The sequence below is a fragment of the Anabas testudineus genome, chromosome 18, assembly GCF_900324465.2.
Source record: "Anabas testudineus chromosome 18, fAnaTes1.2, whole genome shotgun sequence".
In the NCBI taxonomy this organism is placed as follows: domain Eukaryota; kingdom Metazoa; phylum Chordata; class Actinopteri; order Anabantiformes; family Anabantidae; genus Anabas; species Anabas testudineus.
Window position 1 is genome coordinate 30,823,896 of NC_046627.1, and position 19,314 is coordinate 30,843,209.

At 38.3% G+C, this 19,314-nt stretch overlaps 2 protein-coding genes across 3 annotated transcripts; one reads left to right on the plus strand and one right to left on the minus strand.

The window, feature by feature from the left end:
- Nucleotides 1–3,438: 3,438 nt before the first annotated feature.
- Nucleotides 3,439–17,302, plus strand: arrb2b (arrestin, beta 2b). 2 transcript variants are annotated; one of them, XM_026352638.1, is made up of 14 exons: nucleotides 3,439–3,564; nucleotides 8,374–8,404; nucleotides 8,502–8,562; nucleotides 8,905–8,949; nucleotides 9,043–9,239; nucleotides 9,679–9,806; nucleotides 10,921–11,056; nucleotides 11,140–11,224; nucleotides 12,161–12,233; nucleotides 13,457–13,594; nucleotides 13,699–13,782; nucleotides 14,874–14,950; nucleotides 15,241–15,298; nucleotides 15,499–17,302. In XM_026352638.1, the coding sequence occupies exons 1-14, from the start codon at nucleotides 3,542–3,544 to the stop codon at nucleotides 15,596–15,598; spliced, it is 1,236 nt and encodes a 411-aa protein (XP_026208423.1). In that variant the 5' UTR covers nucleotides 3,439–3,541; the 3' UTR covers nucleotides 15,599–17,302. The 2 variants fall into 2 exon arrangements, with proteins under 2 accessions (XP_026208423.1, XP_026208424.1); XM_026352639.1 differs by having other exon boundaries at nucleotides 15,244–15,298.
- On the minus strand, nucleotides 16,712–19,262 carry med11 (mediator complex subunit 11). Its single transcript, XM_026352640.1, has 3 exons — nucleotides 19,130–19,262; nucleotides 18,292–18,422; nucleotides 16,712–17,604 (listed from the first exon to the last, which is right to left on the minus strand). The coding sequence occupies exons 1-3, from the start codon at nucleotides 19,197–19,199 to the stop codon at nucleotides 17,455–17,457; spliced, it is 351 nt and encodes a 116-aa protein (XP_026208425.1). The 5' UTR covers nucleotides 19,200–19,262; the 3' UTR covers nucleotides 16,712–17,454.
- Between the last annotated feature and the right edge of the window lie 52 nt (nucleotides 19,263–19,314).

Here is a 19,314-nt window from a genome sequence, read left to right on the forward strand (position 1 = left end):
ATTAGAGTTAAGATGGAATCAATTACTTTAATTTCTCAACAGTGTTTTCAGAGAAACATCTACTGTACTGGATTTTTTTCTTAGGTGACTAAGTAAAGTTCAGTATAGTAAATTCAAATGTTATTTAAAATGGTTAGGTAAAAACTGAGTGGGTTTATTTTAAGTTTTGAGTAAAACCAATGGAGTCTAGCAGTTAACTGCATTATTGGGGCAGTTATTATCAACATCTAAACGAATGTTAAAGTAACCCATGTGCAGCAGCACCTCTCATTTTTGATCAGCCACATGTTTCAGATCTCTGCACTGGCTTGCTGTAGCTGTGCGCATCAGGTTCAAAGCCCTGGCCGTTGCCTACAAAGTGGTCAACTCAACAGCACCGGCTTACCTGAACTCCCTCATTCTGGTCTACAATCCCTCTCACTCACTACACTCGGCAAGAGAAAGACATCTACAGTAGTAGTCCCCCCACGCCAAAAGATCCCAGGCAAAACCTTTTAGCTGTGTGGTTACACCATGGTGGAACAACTTACCCACCTTTGCATGCTCAGCTGCCTCACTCTCAACTTTGAAAAACTTGTCTGAAGACAGAACTCCTTTAAATCTCTCTCTGCATTAGAAAAAAACAAACAAAAAAACCCATAAATAAAAAAATAAAAAAATGTAATTTATACTCAATGAAACTGAGACAGCCCTTTCTAGAGCACTTTTCTTTAAAGTTTGCTTTGTACCTCATTTGTAAGTTTCTTTGGATAAAAGCATCTGCAGCAGCGATGTAATGATTTGAAGTCAATCGGGCTCAAGAACAACATGATGGGCTACGAATGGTAAAACATGTTTTATTTTAAGAAGCTTGTGTAATGATCCCTGCCTTGTCTTGCCTTTGTTCGTTTATTTTTTCTGAAGACAACAAGGTGAGCTGGGTAATAAAGTCCCTGCCATCTTCTTCCTGTCAACTTCCAGACAGGAGGGAGGTGATGTCAGGAGGGAGTGACAAGCACGGCCAGGGAATCGCATTGGTCGAGCAGGAGGAGCTGGGTAATGGAGTCTGGTCACGTAGAGTGGTGTAGGTGCAGGTTAGGAGATGATTGAGCATAGAGCATGTGGACAGGTAATTGAACTACAAACAGAGCATATTGAGAATATCTAGAGTAGAGGTAATAAACATGAAATGTAAAACAGGGGTAAGGCCAAAAACAGGGTTAAATTCAGAATACATAGTCAAAGAGAAGTTGTCAGCATCCAATACCCACAATTCACCCACAGGGTGTGGCTGTGGCTCAATCGGTGGTGGCACTAGTCTGGCAGTTGTAGACACATTCTATGTGTACGAATGGATGAATGAGATGCAGTTTCAAGCGCTTTGAGTATCAGTTAGGTAGAAAAGCGTTACATAAGTGCAGACCATTTACCATTTATCATGAGAGAGAGATCCAGAAGACAGGAATCAAGGTATAGATAATCAGGAAACCAGTGGATTGATTCAGATGTCTTCTGGAACAAAGTGACACAATCTGGCAGGTTGGTGTGGACTGCAGACCTGCTTTTAAAGGGAGAGAGTGTGCACAGGTGACACTGATCCTGTGATCAGTGGCAGAGGAGAGTGGAGAGGCACAGACAGAGAGTGGTAATTAAATATATAGCATAACAATTAATGGGACTGGAGCCTGTGACCAGCACAGGTCACGGTCATTTTTGTTCAGCCTAAAAAGTCACTCCACCCTTGAAATCTCTGCTGTCACAGTCTCCAGCCACACTTCCTGTTCAGGCCATATATGGTATTATCATCAGTCTCTTTCTGTGCCTCTCCACTCTCTCCAGTTGATTCCTCCTCAGTTCCACCTGTTCTCACACACTCTCCGATAAGCAGGTCTGCAGCCTTCTGTTCCCCACCAGATTGTTTGCATTCATCATGCATTCATACACTGTAAAGTGCCTTGAGATAACTTCTGTTGTAAATTGGCGCTATACAAATAAAACTGAATTGAATTGAATAATTTAAGCAACTCTCCAACCGTTATACCCAAAATCCTGCTGCCAACGTGGACCATCCTTTGACCACTGATTCTCTGCCTACCGCTTATCTGTATGTTGCACCTGATCTGACTTGGTTCTGTATCTGTGGATCAATCTCTTTGGAATGTGGATTTTGGATTTGTTTTCCTTTCTGACTGCTACTCTTTGTGACCTGTTTTCTGCTCCTTGGACTGTTTCTTATATTGTGGATTTCATACTCTGTCAGCCTCTGTTTACTGCTATAATCTACGGATCCCTTTCCCAGTATGCGCTCCAGCCAACATACTCACCTCTTCAGCCTCATTCAGCCTACACCACCCGATTCATCCCCTCCCCAGGATTCTGCCTCCTTTTATCGCCTCTCAGCCTCTGTCCTATCTGGAGCCCATAACATTTGCTTCCAACATTAACCCATCTCTTCTGGTTTACTTCCTGGTTTTTGCTTCCATCTTACTAATGAGTCTCAGTTGCAAAATTTCTCATTTACTGCACCTGCCCCCAGATCAGATCCTCATCTTACTTGACTCCTGGAACTCCTTCTGCACACCCAAGCTTCTTAAAATAAATCTGGTGATCCCTTCATCACACAGCCAGAGATCCAAGGCAAACCTCTTCAGCTCAGTGATTTTTATATAATTTAATCAGCAGGATGTTTTAAAAGTTCCACAGCACTGTTATTCTCCCAACACTGTAATGACTCCATGTGTCACCATGATTACACATAACATGACACAAGTAGAAGAAGAAAGCCTTTATTTGTCATATGTCACATGTACATGTTACAATGAAATGTGTCCTCTGCATTTGACCCATCCCCCTGGGGGAAGCAGTGAGCAGCTTTTTCAGGCTAAAGAACTAACCCTGCCAATAGTTTGGGTAGTGTTTTGTGTCATCATGGTGACACAGAGTTATTATGTTTTGACCTAACAAGAAGGAAGTCCAGTTGCCATGACTCAACTTCCAGATATTTGCAAGGTCCTGGTGGAAAATGCAATATCTAAGAACAATCAGAATGTTGTTCTGTGTTAGTAAGCAGCAATTTAAAGAAAACTCCACAGTTAAACACAATTAAACTTATCAAATGTATTCCTCAGCGTGTAAAACTTTTTATAATTTATTTTTATAGATATACATTTTGTCCTATCCCATTATAAACCTTAGCAGCTACCACTGCTTTGCAGTTTCTTCAAGAAGCCAAAACCGCGGAGCCTCTTCCAATTATAAAGCTTCCGTGCTCTGAAAAAATCCTTGAGATCTGCATTTTCCTGAACCTTCACACTGACCTGAAGAAGTACCCTCAAAAAATGCGCTGCGTCGCAGTGGTTGAGCTAATGTACTTATAGTAGTAGTGGCTATACAGTGCAGCTGTTTTAAAAGTTGCTGGTGTGACCGTGATGTCCATCAAATCATGTAGGCGTGGTTTTTGTCCCTAAGCTGCGGAAGCAGTCGGAATCATTGCTAAAGGCTGACAGCAGCCCAGGACCACCAAAGGCAGTAGCTGAAATACTGTCCACACAAGACTGAGGAGATGGGGGACAAAGCGGGGACCAGGTAGGGCTAGTCTGTTCGTGTTGCTGTCAAAGAACCAGAGTCTGTTCCTCGTGAGGAGAAAGCGGGAACAATCCAGGCTCCATTAAAAGCCACGCATTTTAAACGCTGTAGGAAACTAGTCAAATGGGTGTTTTCTGCCGGATTGTTGAGTGTTTACATTCATAATCCACACTATTGTCAAGGACAAGCAGTTAACTTTTTCTTTAAATACTTCAGGAACAGTGGCCATTATATAACCTATACAAGTCATGATTTGCCAACTGTGCAGCTCTCAGACACGCACGGCCCCTTAACATGATCAGAACCTGTATACATTTTTACATTGGAGTCTTGCTTCACTTCCTCATTTAAGAAAACGGGAGATGTTGGGGTGTTGGCACCAGCAGGAAAAATGTAGCACCAGTTTGTGCCTCTCAGTCAGTAATCGTTACTGTACTGCGATCATTATTCGAACCGCATTGAAAATCAATACGTCAAACAGCAGTTGTCTTGTTTTGCTGACATTTCCTAAATTCTGTCGTAATCATTAAGTGTAGATTTTAGGCCGTTTTACAAAGGGCAATTTAACCCCAAACCGCTGATTGATTATTTATTTATTATGTATTCCACTGTTGGTGAGCGTGTCAGGATATATAATGTGACTTCAACATAATAATAAATGCAAAGTTCTTAAAGTTAAATGGTGATACATAAAAGTGAGGATCAAATAGAACTCTACAGATCTCAGGCTACCACTAACAGAAATGCAAAAACGTTCCATTTTATTGTCAAAAAACCAGTGACTGAAACCAACCTTGAATTATGTCAAAATGTAAATCCAGAACTTAATTTAGCTTTTTTCATGTGCTGGCTTTTATTGTAATCACTGCTCTTATACACACAACCCTTAAAATATCCCTTCCTGGGGTGTTAAACAACCATCATCTTTATTTATAAAAATGTATGTATTTATCTGACTGTTTCAGCAGTCTGTGACATACAATGTAAATCAGTATTTTTCATTTTTAATATTTCCTCTTTGCTTATCTCTACAGCCCAACAGAAAAACACAAATTCACACACAAAAGAATAGGAAATAAAAATATTGATTGAACTCAAGTGAAACCTCAATTTAGCTTTAATGTAAAATAGGAAGGGAGAGTAGGAATGGATTTATCTACTTGACATTACATTTCAGTTTAAGAGCTGAGGTTGTGACTGAAAATCAAGTCGGCCAACCAGTTGTGAAAGAAGCCAGGCTTTTCAGCTATGTGCCCCAGAGCATGACAGATTTAAAAAGAGGCGAGCTAAACTAAGGAGAAAATCTCAACATTATGCTGATGTCCACTGATACAGCAAAAGCAAAATCTGAGTGAGAGAAAACCACTACTCATCTTAATTCTAGTGAAAACGGACCGAAAGGCTTGTTTACAATTACTCGATTTCCCAAATCTTTACGGCATGCCTTCAACATGTTGCAAGAAGAGCTTGTGAAAACAAGCAATACAATACTGTCCACGACAGCAGGAAACAACGTTTCAGACCTCTAATATCTGGTTATTTGGTTTACTTTTCACTTCTCTTGTTTACTGAGCTGTACACATTTAACTGTCATTTATGTGTAACTATAGAGTAGAATGTAGTAGTGTGAACCATACATCCTGTCCCCAGTGCTGACCTCAGCAGTGCCATACCCTGCTAAGTTTATGGAAGGAAACTTATGATTAGATTTCTCTGGCTTTAGTATAAGGGCTTAACAGGAAGCAGTTCACATTTTTGGTGACAATCAGGATGTGCATTTTGTTCTCTGCCTCTGTTTGCTTTCCTCAGAGTGAAAAGGCAGCACATTCCTTCATAAGGACTGTGTTTGTAGGCTAGTAAATTTACAACAGCATTTTTTACAGTAATATGATGAACTTTTCTTTTCCATTATCATTTCACACTATTGTACACGACTGCTTCAGTTAATCAACTACACTAACTCTTATAATAAGTATGCTTAATTTGTTGTCATGTTAAGAAGTTGTGCTAATACGTGTATTGTCCCTTTTTGATGTCATTGTTGTTGTATTTTGTTGTTTTGTCACACTAAGAAGTCTTGATACCTTGACCAACGCCAAATAAGTGTGGCAGACTCTTGGCTTAAATAAGTGGAATTGGCACAGTTCAAAAACATAAATGGAAATTAAGTGGTAACCATGAATAATAACTTTATATCAAAGTACTTAATAAATTAAATGTGTAAAATACACAAAATGGTCTTTAGCTTTGCAAAACATTTGTAAATTTTGAGGACCATCACAGGCTACAAGCCTGTGTTCCCCAGCTATGTGTTCTCCAACATATCTATAACCTCAGCCTGTGTCTGGAGAGGGTTCCTCTTAGGTAGACAAAATCATGCTTAGTCCCCATGAATAAGAAATTGTTCAGTTGACAAAGTACTTAAAGGAGTCTACCAGTATTTGTCACTCACCTGGAAAAAACTGGATAAATGCTATGGTTTAGTCCCAAATGCCTACATACCTCTCTCCTCTATGCTCTTCTGACTAACACAGCAAACTGCTTGCTTCTGCCTACTTACCTTGGGACAGAGAAAGTCAGTAGGGACATCAAACAGTGGACACCGAAGTGTATAGACAGGCTGCCAGGGCGTTTTGAAACCACTGAATGGAATATCCTCATATCTTCTTCCACTAACATCAGTGAGCAAGTAGAGAGAGTCTTTGCATACATCTCTTTCTCTGTAGACAATATTATTCCCTTAAAAAAGGTCACTATTTTTCCTAACAATAAACCCTGGGTGAGTAAAGATAAAGAGAATTTTTTTCACTGGTTCTGATGCTGAAAAAAAGCAGGTCAACAGAGAGGTTAAGCGAGCCATAAAAAATGCCATGCTAAGTGGAACAGTCCTTTGCAACAAAAGGGAACCTCCGCTCAGCTTAACAGGGCCTCTAAAACATGGCAGCAGTAAACTCTGTCTCTAACAGCTGCAAGCCCATCCAGGTTTCAGGCAGCAGCTTCTCTTCACTCCCCAATGACATTATAAATGATTAGTCATGTTTTAATTTAGGATGTTGTATGTTAAACTCTTGTCTATTTTGAGTCTGTTGATTGTGATTGTGTCTTTTTTAAGCTACGTTCATGCCATTTTAAATGGCCCTTTGGGGAAAAATTGTTTTTTTTTGACACAAGATATTCAGTTCATGATCACACACCAAAGGATCAGATTCTCACATTTGAGAAGCAGGAACCATCAGATGTTTTTGTTGATTAATTGAATAATCAATGCAGCCTTATGGGCAGTGGTACATGGTCAAACAATTGACCAGTAGGTCTTGAGTGTACCATTTGGAGATTTTAACAGATGAATCATGATGCTAGTATTGGACTGAGAGTGCAATTGTACTTTTTTAGATAATGGAGAACTTGCGATCCTAGTAATTTAATGATTAGGACACATACAAAACATAGACGTTTTAGCCCAGTCATATAGAGGTGGAAATCACAATCAAAGCAAGTTCAGTTTAAAGTCAGTTAAAATCAAAATATTTGGCAGATGAATTGATTAAATTATTATATAATTGTTATTTGTAGTCATACACATTGAAATTTAAATATTCTGTATATAACTCTAACTTCACTTGTCAAACAGCTATTGGTTATAGCTTTCTTAGGTGAATGGAACATGCAGAGGCATTATGGCATGACCAGAGTATGGGACTTGTTGGCGTGTTGTTGTTGTTGTGACAATGTGTGGAGTTCATAACACCCACCTCCACATTATTTTTATTTGTTTGGTAAATGCTGTTGTCCATAATAACATATTGATAACAAATGGGGTACCACAACCACAGTAGTGCTGCAATGTTGCCATGTTGCACCTGACACAAGGTATATAACAGCACACAATTTTAAACATAGATTTATGTTTAAATTGTGTGTAGACATAGATTACAAGGCTGTGAACATAGATTACAATGCTAATGTATCAGGGGGTGAAACAATTACTGAAAGAACATCCAAATTAAAAGTGTAAATGTCATAAAACACTATCTGATTTTCATCTAAGTAAAGAGTATTAACAAATATGATGTGCCTAAAATAATAACACAAAGGAAATTCTGATCTTTCGTTACTTTATTGAGAACAACTATATTATATATATTTGGAGGAAATCTCATGATTTTGACCTGCTTTGCTGCATTAGGGCCCGGCCAGCATGCGGTCAAGTCAGAGCACATGGTTGGTAAACCCAACAGAGATGCTATGGAACCACTTGACTTGACAGAGCTATAACAGTTCTTCCAGGAAGAATGGGCTAAAACTGAATGATGTGCACGTCTGATCCACAGCTATAGGCAGCACCTGGTTGAGTTTATTGCTGCCATAAGACGGTTATAAGTGTTCACATACTTTTTCCACTAGCAGTATGAGGTATTTATGTTTTTTCTCAATAAAGACATGAAAGCTCAGGATTTCTTTGTGTTATTATTTTAGGCACATCATATTTGTTAGTACTCTTGACTTAGATGAAGATCAGATAATGTTTATGACAAATTAATGCACAAAACCACACAAGATTTCAAAAGCTCCACATACTTTTTATTGTCATTGTGGTTTCCAGTGACTATACATATAATTATTTGGTAACCATACTGTACATAACATATATTTATATAAATAATATACATTTTTAAAATAATGTTGACGAAACATTAGTACCCTTAGTCATTACAAGAGCTTCTGTCTGTCTAATGAGCTTCAGCCCAAGTTAACTATTGTGCACGCATTTATAAATTAATAAAAAAAAATCTTCATATCCTTCTACAGGGTCTTTAAGAAGTCCAGCCCCAACAGCAGGGTAGGACAAGTGTTATCTCTGAGCCATCATCACTGTCATTGCTTTTCTAGATTACGTTTTTTTTTTTTATTTTATTACCTTTATCTTTCTGTTACAGCTCACAGTTTATCTAGGGAAGAGGGATTTTGTTGACCACCAAGACTATGTAGATCCAGTAGGTGAGTGTAAATGAACACAAACACACTTACAGAGAGTTTCTACTCTATGTATATGAAAAAAAAATGCAACTTGACTTTACTTGACTTTAGAGAAGTCTAACATTTTGGGGAAAACTTACTCTAGTGTGAATAACATGTATGCCTCGATGCCAATTAGGTTTTGGTTAGGGTTAGGGTAAAGTTTATGATGAGGCTCTAGTTGTGAAGGTTAAGGTAAGGATAAGGCAGTACACATGATTAATTAAGATTGGAACAGAGTAGATTATCATTGCTTATGCGACAGTAGGGGATGCATTATGTCAATGAGTGTTCTCAAGTGTGTGTGTGTGTGTGTGTGTCTAGATGGCGTGCTCCTTGTAGACCCAGAGTATCTAAAAGATCGAAGGGGTGAGAAAAAATTATAATATACACAAAATAACTTATTGCTTTAATGACTAAATGAGAAAGTTACCTCCTATTACGGTGTTTATTCATCCACAGTGTTTGTGACCCTGACCTGTGCATTTCGTTATGGTCGGGAGGACCTGGATGTCTTGGGCCTCTCCTTCAGGAAAAATCTTTACGTCAGCACTGTCCAGGCTTTTCCTCCACTGCAAGAGGAGCAGAAGCCCCTGAGCCACCTGCAGGGGAGACTTATAAAGAAGCTGGGAAAGCATGCCTACCCCTTCAGCTTTATTGTAAGACCACCAAACATGTACATTAACAGTACCTTAAACCAGCATGCCTGTCCTTGATCTCACATGATTATCATTAGGTCTCCTGAAAACATAAACTAAAAGTGAAGTTGTTCACAAAGGGTTTGTACACTGTTATAATGTTATAGCGTTATACAGCCCGTCACACACTAATATTTTATTGGACTTCTGTTGATGGGAGAGTCGGACCGCTGCACAGTCTTCTCCCGCACATCCCAAAGATTCTTAGTTGGGTTAAACTTAAATAACTTGTTGCCAGCTGAAACATAATAATCCATGCAGTAATTATCCAATGGGAGGCTCTTACTTATTTTGTTTAGGTAAATCATGGTGGTGCCCTTTTTTTTTGGACAGGCAATGTATAACATGTTGCACTTAGAGCTGACATTTAGATTTAACTTAATGTATTTGAATATGTTAGATCCCCCAGAACCTGCCTTGCTCAGTGACTCTCCAGCCAGGCCCAGAGGACACTGGGAAAGCATGTGGTGTGGACTATGAACTTCGAGCGTTCTGTGCAAAGACTGTAGAGGAAAAGATCCACCAAAGGTCTAAAACATTGAAACACTGAAACTACAACCGCTCTAATTCTCATGCACACCCAGAGGAATACTGTATACTATGACTATACTAGACACTGACCAGTTTGGCTTATTATATGACACTTTGCAACCTACAGTGCTGTGAAATAATATCAGATGTTGTCTCTTTTTGTGTGTGTCTCACTGTGAACAGTTTTAGATCTTCTAAAACAAGCTAAATGGGGCAGTAGTAGCTTAGGTGGTAGCAGTCATCTAGAAACCCAAGGGTTTGATTCCCACTTCCTCCTAGATACTTGCAGATGTATCCTTGGAGTAGACACTAAAATCCTTTAGTAAATGACATACTTTATTGATCCCCTAGTCCAACAACTATTTCACCTAAGCGATCAATAAAGTGTATTAGTCACTATGATCAAACATGAAATGATTAAATGATAATTGTATTTTTTGAATCATAAAGGATATCCAGTACCTTTGTCAACAATGTGAAAATATAATTCAGGCTTGACTAGTCCACTCCAGAACTTTAATTTAATTTCTTTTGAGCCATTTAGGTGTAGTTTTTTTCATAAAACTTGAATCATTGCCTATATGCACAATCCAATTGTGCTAGAGCGTCACCTCACAGGTGATCCCACAAAATTACACTGCTCTGTCCTATGTTTAGAATTTAAATTTAAACAAGCCTTAATGTAAAACAAGGACAATGTTTTCTGGATTAGTAGTGGGTTTTGCCTTGCGACTCTTCCATGATTGCCATTTCTATCCAATGTCCCTTGGTTAGTGGAGTCATCATTAGTGCTTCTGTGTCTCAGTTAGCAGAGCTAGTTGTTTATGAGCCACAGGATCAGTACTTTAACTCCTGAAACATCCTGGCCACAAGTCACCAAAGCACTGTAGTAGTGCCATATACTAATCGTGAGTGCAGCTATCCAACAACGGTATGTTTGGCAGATTAAGTACTTGACCTGAATACTTCTTCCCTTTTTTTTCACAGATTGTTTTATGTTAGATTTTGTTGTTCTAAAGATGGTGCAAAATGATGAGGGTAGAACTTTCTTCAAAGCACTGTAGAGTATATTACATGTTTGAACATTCTGTGTGTGTGTTTGTGTGTGTAGGAACTCTGTGAATCTAGTGATAAGAAAAGTTCAGTATGCACCAGAAAAACCAGGTCCACAGCCAATGGCTGAGACCAGCCGCAACTTCCTGATGTCAGATAGATCTCTCCACTTGGAGGTGTCGCTGGATAAGGAGGTAACACACTCATACACTTGCATGTGTCATACAATTAGAGGGATTTATATACTTCTCTGACACAAGTCTCTGTCTCTCTCCAGCTGTACTACCATGGTGAGCCAATCAATGTTAATGTCCATGTTAACAACAACTCTACCAAAACTGTCAAGAAAGTGAAGATTTCTGGTAACTCCACTCACACTCTTGCTTGTCAATATTGCTCAAAAACAATATCTGAAGAACTTTTGCACCTCTTGACTACTGGAATATATACACAACACCTTACCCAACAGTTAGTCCACAACTTGCAAAGTGCACACAGCAGACCAGGTTTTTTATGTAATTTCTAGCTAACAAGTGCTTTATATTTATATTGAATGCTGTCTGTGAATTGTGAAAATCATATCAGATCCTTTGCATATTTTATTTAAGGATTAGGGTATCAGCTGTTCCCATAAAATAGATTCATAAGTTAGACTGAACTGATAAAAACACAATTTAGTTCCTTGTTCCTGTTAAACTGCTAAATCAGAGTTTGGGCTCACGGTCCGCCTTGGTGACTAAAGACTGAATGTTTGCACAGTAACTATATTTGCATAAGCTCTGATGTAACCCTGAATGTTGAAGTATATAGTATATAGTATTGCTTCATTCATTTTTATGTTTTGCAATGTGTCCTTTGGGGCACATACAATAAAGTAAAAAGAATGCATTTTCAATTCCATTCAATTTTATTTATATAGTGCCAAATCACAACAAAAATCTAGGGAGTAAGACCTTATAAAATTTAATATGTAAAAATAGGGTGTATATATATATATATATATATATATTAAATAAATAAATATATATATATTTATTTAATATATATATATATATATATATATATATATATATATATATATATATATATATATATATATATATATATCTATATATATATATAAATATATATACACTCCACGCTAGCTCCCCGGGCACTGCATGTAGCTGCATCCCCCAGGGGATGGGTTAAATGCAGAGGACAAATTTCATCTGTAACATATAAAATGTGACAAATGACAAAATAAAGGTGTTTCTTCTTCTTCTTCTTCTAAAGTAATTCTCCTTTCCTTCTCTCAGTTCGTCAATATGCTGATATCTGTCTGTTCTCCACGGCCCAGTATAAGTGTCCAGTAGCCCAGATTGAAGCAGAGTGGGTACCTAATCTCTCTTTCTTTCACTCTTGTACTTCTTGTAGTGCCTGTCTACAGTGAATACTTTTGCTTTTCTGTATCTAAAAATATCTAGCTTGGGCAACGATATACAGTAATAATGTTGGTAAAGTTATGCCTCCATGAAATGTCTTAACTAGCACAATGTCAAATGTCAAAATTAGGAAATTTGATTGTCTTTTTGAAAACTTTTTTGATGTAGAAAATTTGATGCCAGCAACATGTTTAAACTGTTAACAAAAGACGTTAAAAGTTGTCTAATGCCAAAAAAATGTTCAATTTAATTCAATTTTATTTGTATAGCGCCAAATCACAACAGATCTCATCTCAAGGCACTTTACTGTGTTTAGGTTCAAGACCTTACAAAATATAACTGTATACAGAATTATATAGAAAACCCAACAACCCCTCTTGAGCAAACACTAGGCGACAGTGGAGAGGAAAAACTCCAGAACCTCCTGCCTTAGGGATGAGTAGAAAGAGAAGAGAGAAAAGAACAGAAGGCAACAAAAAAGGTTGGTAGGGCCAGTAACTGCACTCTGGAAATGTACAGCTCCAAGGCTGCGGATACCTGCAGAAAAGTACAGAGAAAGGGAGACAGAGAAGAGGAAACACAACTATGGGAGAAGAGCCCCTAACAATATGTAGATGGGCCCAATATAGTGGATTCAGACCCCCTTCACTTTTTTTGTTGTGTTGCAGGTTTTTGTTTCACAATAATCTATACTCAGTACCCCATAGTGAAATTTTATTTAAAAAGAAAAATATAATTGTAATTAATTGTAGTATTCAGACCCTTTTACTTAGTACTTTGTTGAAGCACCTTTAGCAGTTTTGCACACCTGGAATAGAGGTTTATCTGATATTCTTCTATGCAGATCCACTCTATGCAAGACCACTCTAGGACATGTACAGAGTTGTCCCTAAGCCAGACCTGTGTTGTCTTAGCTGTGTGCTTAGGATATTTATCGTGTTGGAAGGTGAGCCTTTAGCCCAGTCAGAGCTCCTGAGCATTAATGAACAGGTTTTTGTTGAGAATATGTCTGAACTTTGCTCCATTCATCTTTGTTTCTACGAAAGAAGTGGTTCTTTTGAGTGCACTGTATAGCGGCAGGCAAAACTAACAGATCACTCTGTCTTTTCTGTCTTGCCACTTTCTGTCTTGCCACTCTCTCTTTGACCATTAATCCCACCTCACCCTCAGTGACCAGGTTTCTCCCAGTTCCACCTCCTGTCAGGTCTACACATTAATTCCTACGCTGGGTACCAACCGGGAAAAGAGAGGCCTGGCCCTAAATGGAAAGATAAAGCATGAAGACACTAACCTGGCCTCCAGCACCATGTATACACACATACATAAGCACATGTGACATAAATTAGTTCATATAAATGTGGACAAACTCGTAGATAAGTATGATGACCAACATCCTTTCTGACATATTGCAGAGTAAAAGAAGAGACCAACAAGGAGATGATGGGAATCCTGGTTTCTTACAGAGTTAGGGTCAAACTGGTGGTGTCCCTTGGAGGGTAGGTGAACACACTTATACTGAAAGTAGTGGACTGTAGAAGTCTAAATAAGTCACTTTCCATCGCATGTTTATTAAGACTGTCTTCACTGTGTATGGCTAACAGTGTTTATTTCTTTCTCCACAATGTCAGTTATAACATACATAGAGGGATACAAAAAGTCAGGAAACAGTTTCTTTCTGTCACTATACAGTTACAATGAACTGGCAGAAATGATATTGCTCTGCTCCATGTATACATGGATTTAGAGTGACCTGGTTGGATAAGTACATGTACACACAACAAATGTAGCAGTGAAGTCAGAGATGGGGCAGAGACATAAACTCTTTTTTACACAAACAGACATGGTTATACACTGCCCATCTAAAAATAAAAGTCACAACATGGATTTAACTAAGCAAATAGGTAATAATAATAATAATAATAATAATAATGATAAAAGTAAGAGCCTCCCATTGGATATTTTTTGCATGGATGATTATGTTTCAGCTGGTAACAAGTTATTTAAACCTAACTGATGCAGTGAGTAGTTTCTCATTTTTTAAACAACCAATTCGGAAGACACATCCTATGGTTGTGGAAAAGATGTTCATCTGTTTCAAATGTGTTGAATTATTGGCCTGCATCAAGCAAAGAAAACACCTAAGGAGATTAATGAAACTACTAAAACTGGGTCCAATGGAAAAAGGTCACGTGGTCTGATGAGTCCAGATTTCCCAGATTCCAGAGTGATGGCACATCAGGGTAAGAAGAGAGGTAATAAAAGATGAAGTGATGCACCCATCATGTCTAGTGTCTACTGTACAAGCCTGTTGGGGCAGTGCTATGATCAGGGCTTGCTATAGTTGGTCAGGTCTAGGTTCAGCAACGTTATGTGCCCAAAGAATGAGGTCAGCTGACTACCTGAATATACTGATTGACCAGGTTAGACATTAAGTGCATTGGTGCAGTACTTTGTTGTTTGTTTGTTGTTAATTTAACCTTTAATTAAAACACACAGGCAAATCTCAGTTTAGATAACAATAAAAACAGATTTGTCCTGCATTTATTTAATCCTGCATTTGTTTGTGTGCTTGTGTGTGTGTTTGTAGGGATGTAGCAGTGGAACTTCCTTTTGTCCTGATGCATCCCAACCCTGCAGACCAGACCTGCTCACCGTCCCAGTCGGGTAGGAGACTTCTTCCATCTTCCATTGCTTCAGAGGACATCTCAGTGACTTTCCCTAACCCTAATCTTCAGTAAAAAAAATTGACATATGTCATGAGGACTTGTTTCGTTGGATGTCAAAAGGAAATTGAGCCCCCAGAGTGTCCCCAAAAGGGACTCATTAACATAGTGCATCCTGAAGTACCAGCAAAATTGTGCTTACACCGATAGTATTAAAACAGTTAACAGAGAGGCTGTGTGAGCTAAGATGATTAGTGTTCTTTACTTACTTAATGTGACTTGTTCTGTTAGCAGTTGCTCCAGAGGCCGATGTTCCTGTGGATACAAACCTCATAGAGTGTGATGTGAAGTAAGTGTGTGTGGATTGCTAACACTAAAGATTTCACATTTTGTCCTGCGATTTTTTTGTGTGCCCTTATTTTTTTTTTGTTCATACTTCCATTGATGTTATGTAACTTATCTATTCTGTGAATATCTGTGAATGCTTTAATTTGTATTGAAATATCTTGTTTCTCATGAAGATATATGCTAAAATTCTTTCTGTTTTAGTACTTCCTCTCAGGTGGATGACTTTGTGTTTGAAGACTTTGCTCGGCTGCGGTTAACAGGGATGAAGGACGACAAGGATGAGGATGACCCTTTCTGTTAGCTCCTCCAGCTTGGCCAGCAGAGTTATGGGGTTACTTGTGTGATAAGTCACAGGAAGCATCAGCCCCAGAGCCAAGGGAGAAGAAGAAAAAGATCAGCTATACCTCTGCAGACAGCCCCACAGTTTTCTAGACATTTTTGTTTCTCTTACACCATAGCATATTAATCCTTTGAGCATTCCTATTGTATTAGTTTTTTACCGTATGTTGAAGTGCCTGTAGTGGCTTTACTCTTCCTTAGACCTTCAAGTATGACAGTAGCTCATCAATCATGTACCTTTACAGGTTTCCAGCCAGTGACAGAATGTTGGTCTAACACTGTGAAAGACAAAAAGGGGAAGAAAAAGTATTGTCAGCACAGCAAATGTATTCATACTGACCGTAACACATTATAATGCAGTTTCTTTTTAGTGGAACATTAAACTGAAGTACAGCCACATTTTAAAGTTTGGTGTTAAGAATGAATGTGGCTTATAGTCATTAATAAATGCTTTCATGGTCTGCCCATTGCTCATTTGACCTCTAGCCTCTACAGCTATGGGATATATTGTCATCAAATATGGTACCAACCTTATGATGAACAGTGATAAATTTAAATTTCAATATACTTTCACTTTATAGCCAATTACCTGCAAACCTAACAACCTTTGCATCAGCGTTAGCTGCACTTTGTTTAGTATTACAGTCCCACTCAAAAGAATAGCTAAAACAAAGCTACAGTAAATAATTTGTTTTTGCTGTACACTTTAGATATGTGTTGAAGATTTAATAATGAACACTATGAGAAGTTTGAGAATTTCATATTTTATGAGATGCTATTTACACTTTGATATGTTAGAAGATAGCAGAAGATAGATCACCCAAATTTAAAGTGGACAAATGTAACTTTGTGTGTGTGTGTTCTGTTACTTACTTGTATCCAGTGAAATTGAATTTTCCAGTTTTCAGTAGCACATGGTTTTGTATAGTGGATTATGATTTTTTTCCCCCCATTGTTCCATTGTGAGCTTTATAGGTGTTTACCAGCTTTATAATTATACTCAAACCTGAGAATTGTACGTTTCATTTGGAAAGTTCACAGTATAAAAAAACATGTATCAAGACACTGCAAAAACTCTGTATTATATATGTTTTATTCAAAATGAAATAAAATGTCCAAATAACATTTGTATATAAAAAAAAAATGTATATTTTGTTGCTTAAATTATACAAACAGGGGTCACACAGCACATTCTTTGTTTATAAAAATAAACCTTTCTACCTGTCAAATAGGAAGTGTGCAGATGTGAGAACATGGAGTTTTGAGCATTAATGAAGGCAAATAAATTGAAGACTTTTGTTGTGGGCTGGGTGGGCAACAAACTTGGCTTTACTCACCACACTTGACCTGAAATTTAACTGTCCTCATCATCTAGCAAACATCAAACATCTTTCCACTGAGTTTGTTTAGAGTCTGTCCTTTTCAATACTAATAATGTTCCAATTAGCTGAGCTTTTTGTGTTTGTATAAGTGCACAATCACAGCTCCAAAGGAAATCTGTTTAATTTGTTAAGTGTCTTAAGAGGGTCTATGAAAAAGGTCGCAAATGGCGCACCCAACAACACAATATATCCAGAAGTGGAACATAGACTAGAAAATCAGAGTTCTTCTGTAAAGGCTTTTTTTCCAGTTTTGTTTTGTGTTATTTGTAAACCTCAATTATTTGTGAAGACACCAAAAAGGATCTATGAAAGGATTTAAAAGCTGGTGGCAGAGGTGGAGATTAAGGACTGATACAGTTGCATCAGATGGCAGTGAAATGTAACTCTAAGCCCAGTGATCACTATTCCACCGGTTAGCCAGCTGCCCTCTCTGCTCTCATGTCTGCTGCTGCTGCTCCAGCATGAATTCACATGTTCGTCCCAGTTCTCCCAGTTTGACTTTGGTGTACTCTGCTCTGTTCAATGCCATCTGACAGTCCTTCCTGGTTGAATAAGTTGAGCCTTCGTGAGGTTGACCAGTAGCTACCTAGAGAGGAAACAGAAAAGTTAGTTTTAGTCTTCTGCTGACAATAGGATGCACACATTTCTTAACACTGCACTGCTCATTATGACAGACATAATTATGGACATTCTGGCAAAGTCAAGAACAGTTGGTGGACTGAAAAGTCAGTTCACAACTGTAAACAGAGACATTGAATGGAGGCTGGCGCTCCAAATTCCAGGTTGTAGCAGAGACCTACATAGTACCATTTACCACCTCTCAGACTCAGATTTTGTAATAGCAATAGCATCACAGTGCTCTACAATTGTGCTTCTTTTCTCACTGTCCCCTGCAGTATTGTTTCTCACTGGGACCCACTTAGGGGGTTAGTAGGTCATACCGGCCATCATCATCATCTTACCCACTGTATTATGCAAGCATAGAGCGACTATCAATGTACCACTCTTGCTAAGTTAGGCTCAATACATGCTAAAGCTACAAACTGTAAACCCTGCAGGAGCCAGCATCATGATGGGTCAGAATGAATTAGACTTCTGTGGAAAAATGTTATCATAAATAATAACCTGTTAAATGAAAGATCACAAAGTATGTGGGTAAGTTTGAGTCCTTAGACTAGCTTAATTGTAGCCCTACAGCTTCTTACGTGTTATTACCAAGCTAACTACTGTTTTCTCCTGATACGGTCTATGGCAATATATATGTTTCAAAGACCTGTGTGAGGTAGCGGATCTGGGAGCTCAGTTCATTCTCCACTCGATTGACGGAACTCTGGAATTGGACCAGCTGTCTGTCCAGGTGGCTGGCATTATGTTTGTCTTTGGAGAGTTCCATAACTATATTGCCTGTTAGGATAAGCATACAACAACATATTAGCTTTATAACCTGACACTGTAACGACAAAAGAATCAAAGTTCACAATGTGCGAAGCACTAACACATTGTGAGCTGCATGGGAGGGCAATGGGAACAATTACAGTTTATTGTGCACAATTTACTATTAGATTTCTTGCCACACAGTTTTTTGTATACATGTTGGTGTGTTACTTTCCCCTTTCCTATATTTTTGAGCACAGAGCAATTGAACTAAGGCAAAGACAAATTAGAAAAATTAGAGATTAATAAATAGAGTATAAATTGAGTTTTAAAAACACATCATCTGTTGCCTGCTGTTGCTGGAAATTAAAATTAAGAGAAGAAAAAAAAAACAACAAAACAAAACAAACAAACAAACAAACAAACAAACAAACAAACAAACAAAAAAACAGAAGAAGCAGAAGAGCTATGCAGAGCAGCCTAGGTGTGCTTCTGTTATTATATAAGTTGACGAAGTCAAGAACACCCGCTAGGCAGCATGCAACTCTATATCGACCGGATCGTTACTGTCCCTGTTCTATTCTGCACAGGATGAATAGAACGTCCCTAAGATCACACTGAGTTTAGATATAAATCGATCAGCATCAATACAATCAGCAACGTTCTCTACATGGGTAAGTGTATACTGTACATGTGTAAAGTAAAAGAAAATGTGAATTAGTATGTTATATCCTCACCGGCACACTGCAGGATCATCGCTATCTCCTTCTCCACCTCCTCTAGAGCTCTGAGTCGCTCATTAGCCATCAGCAGGCAGGAAGCAGCTTCTGTCTGCACCCCTGTAAGAAAAAATTATACTGCACAATAACGTGCAGTGTAATCCAGACAACTCAAGGCGGGGTAGATAGTACTAACCGCTTTT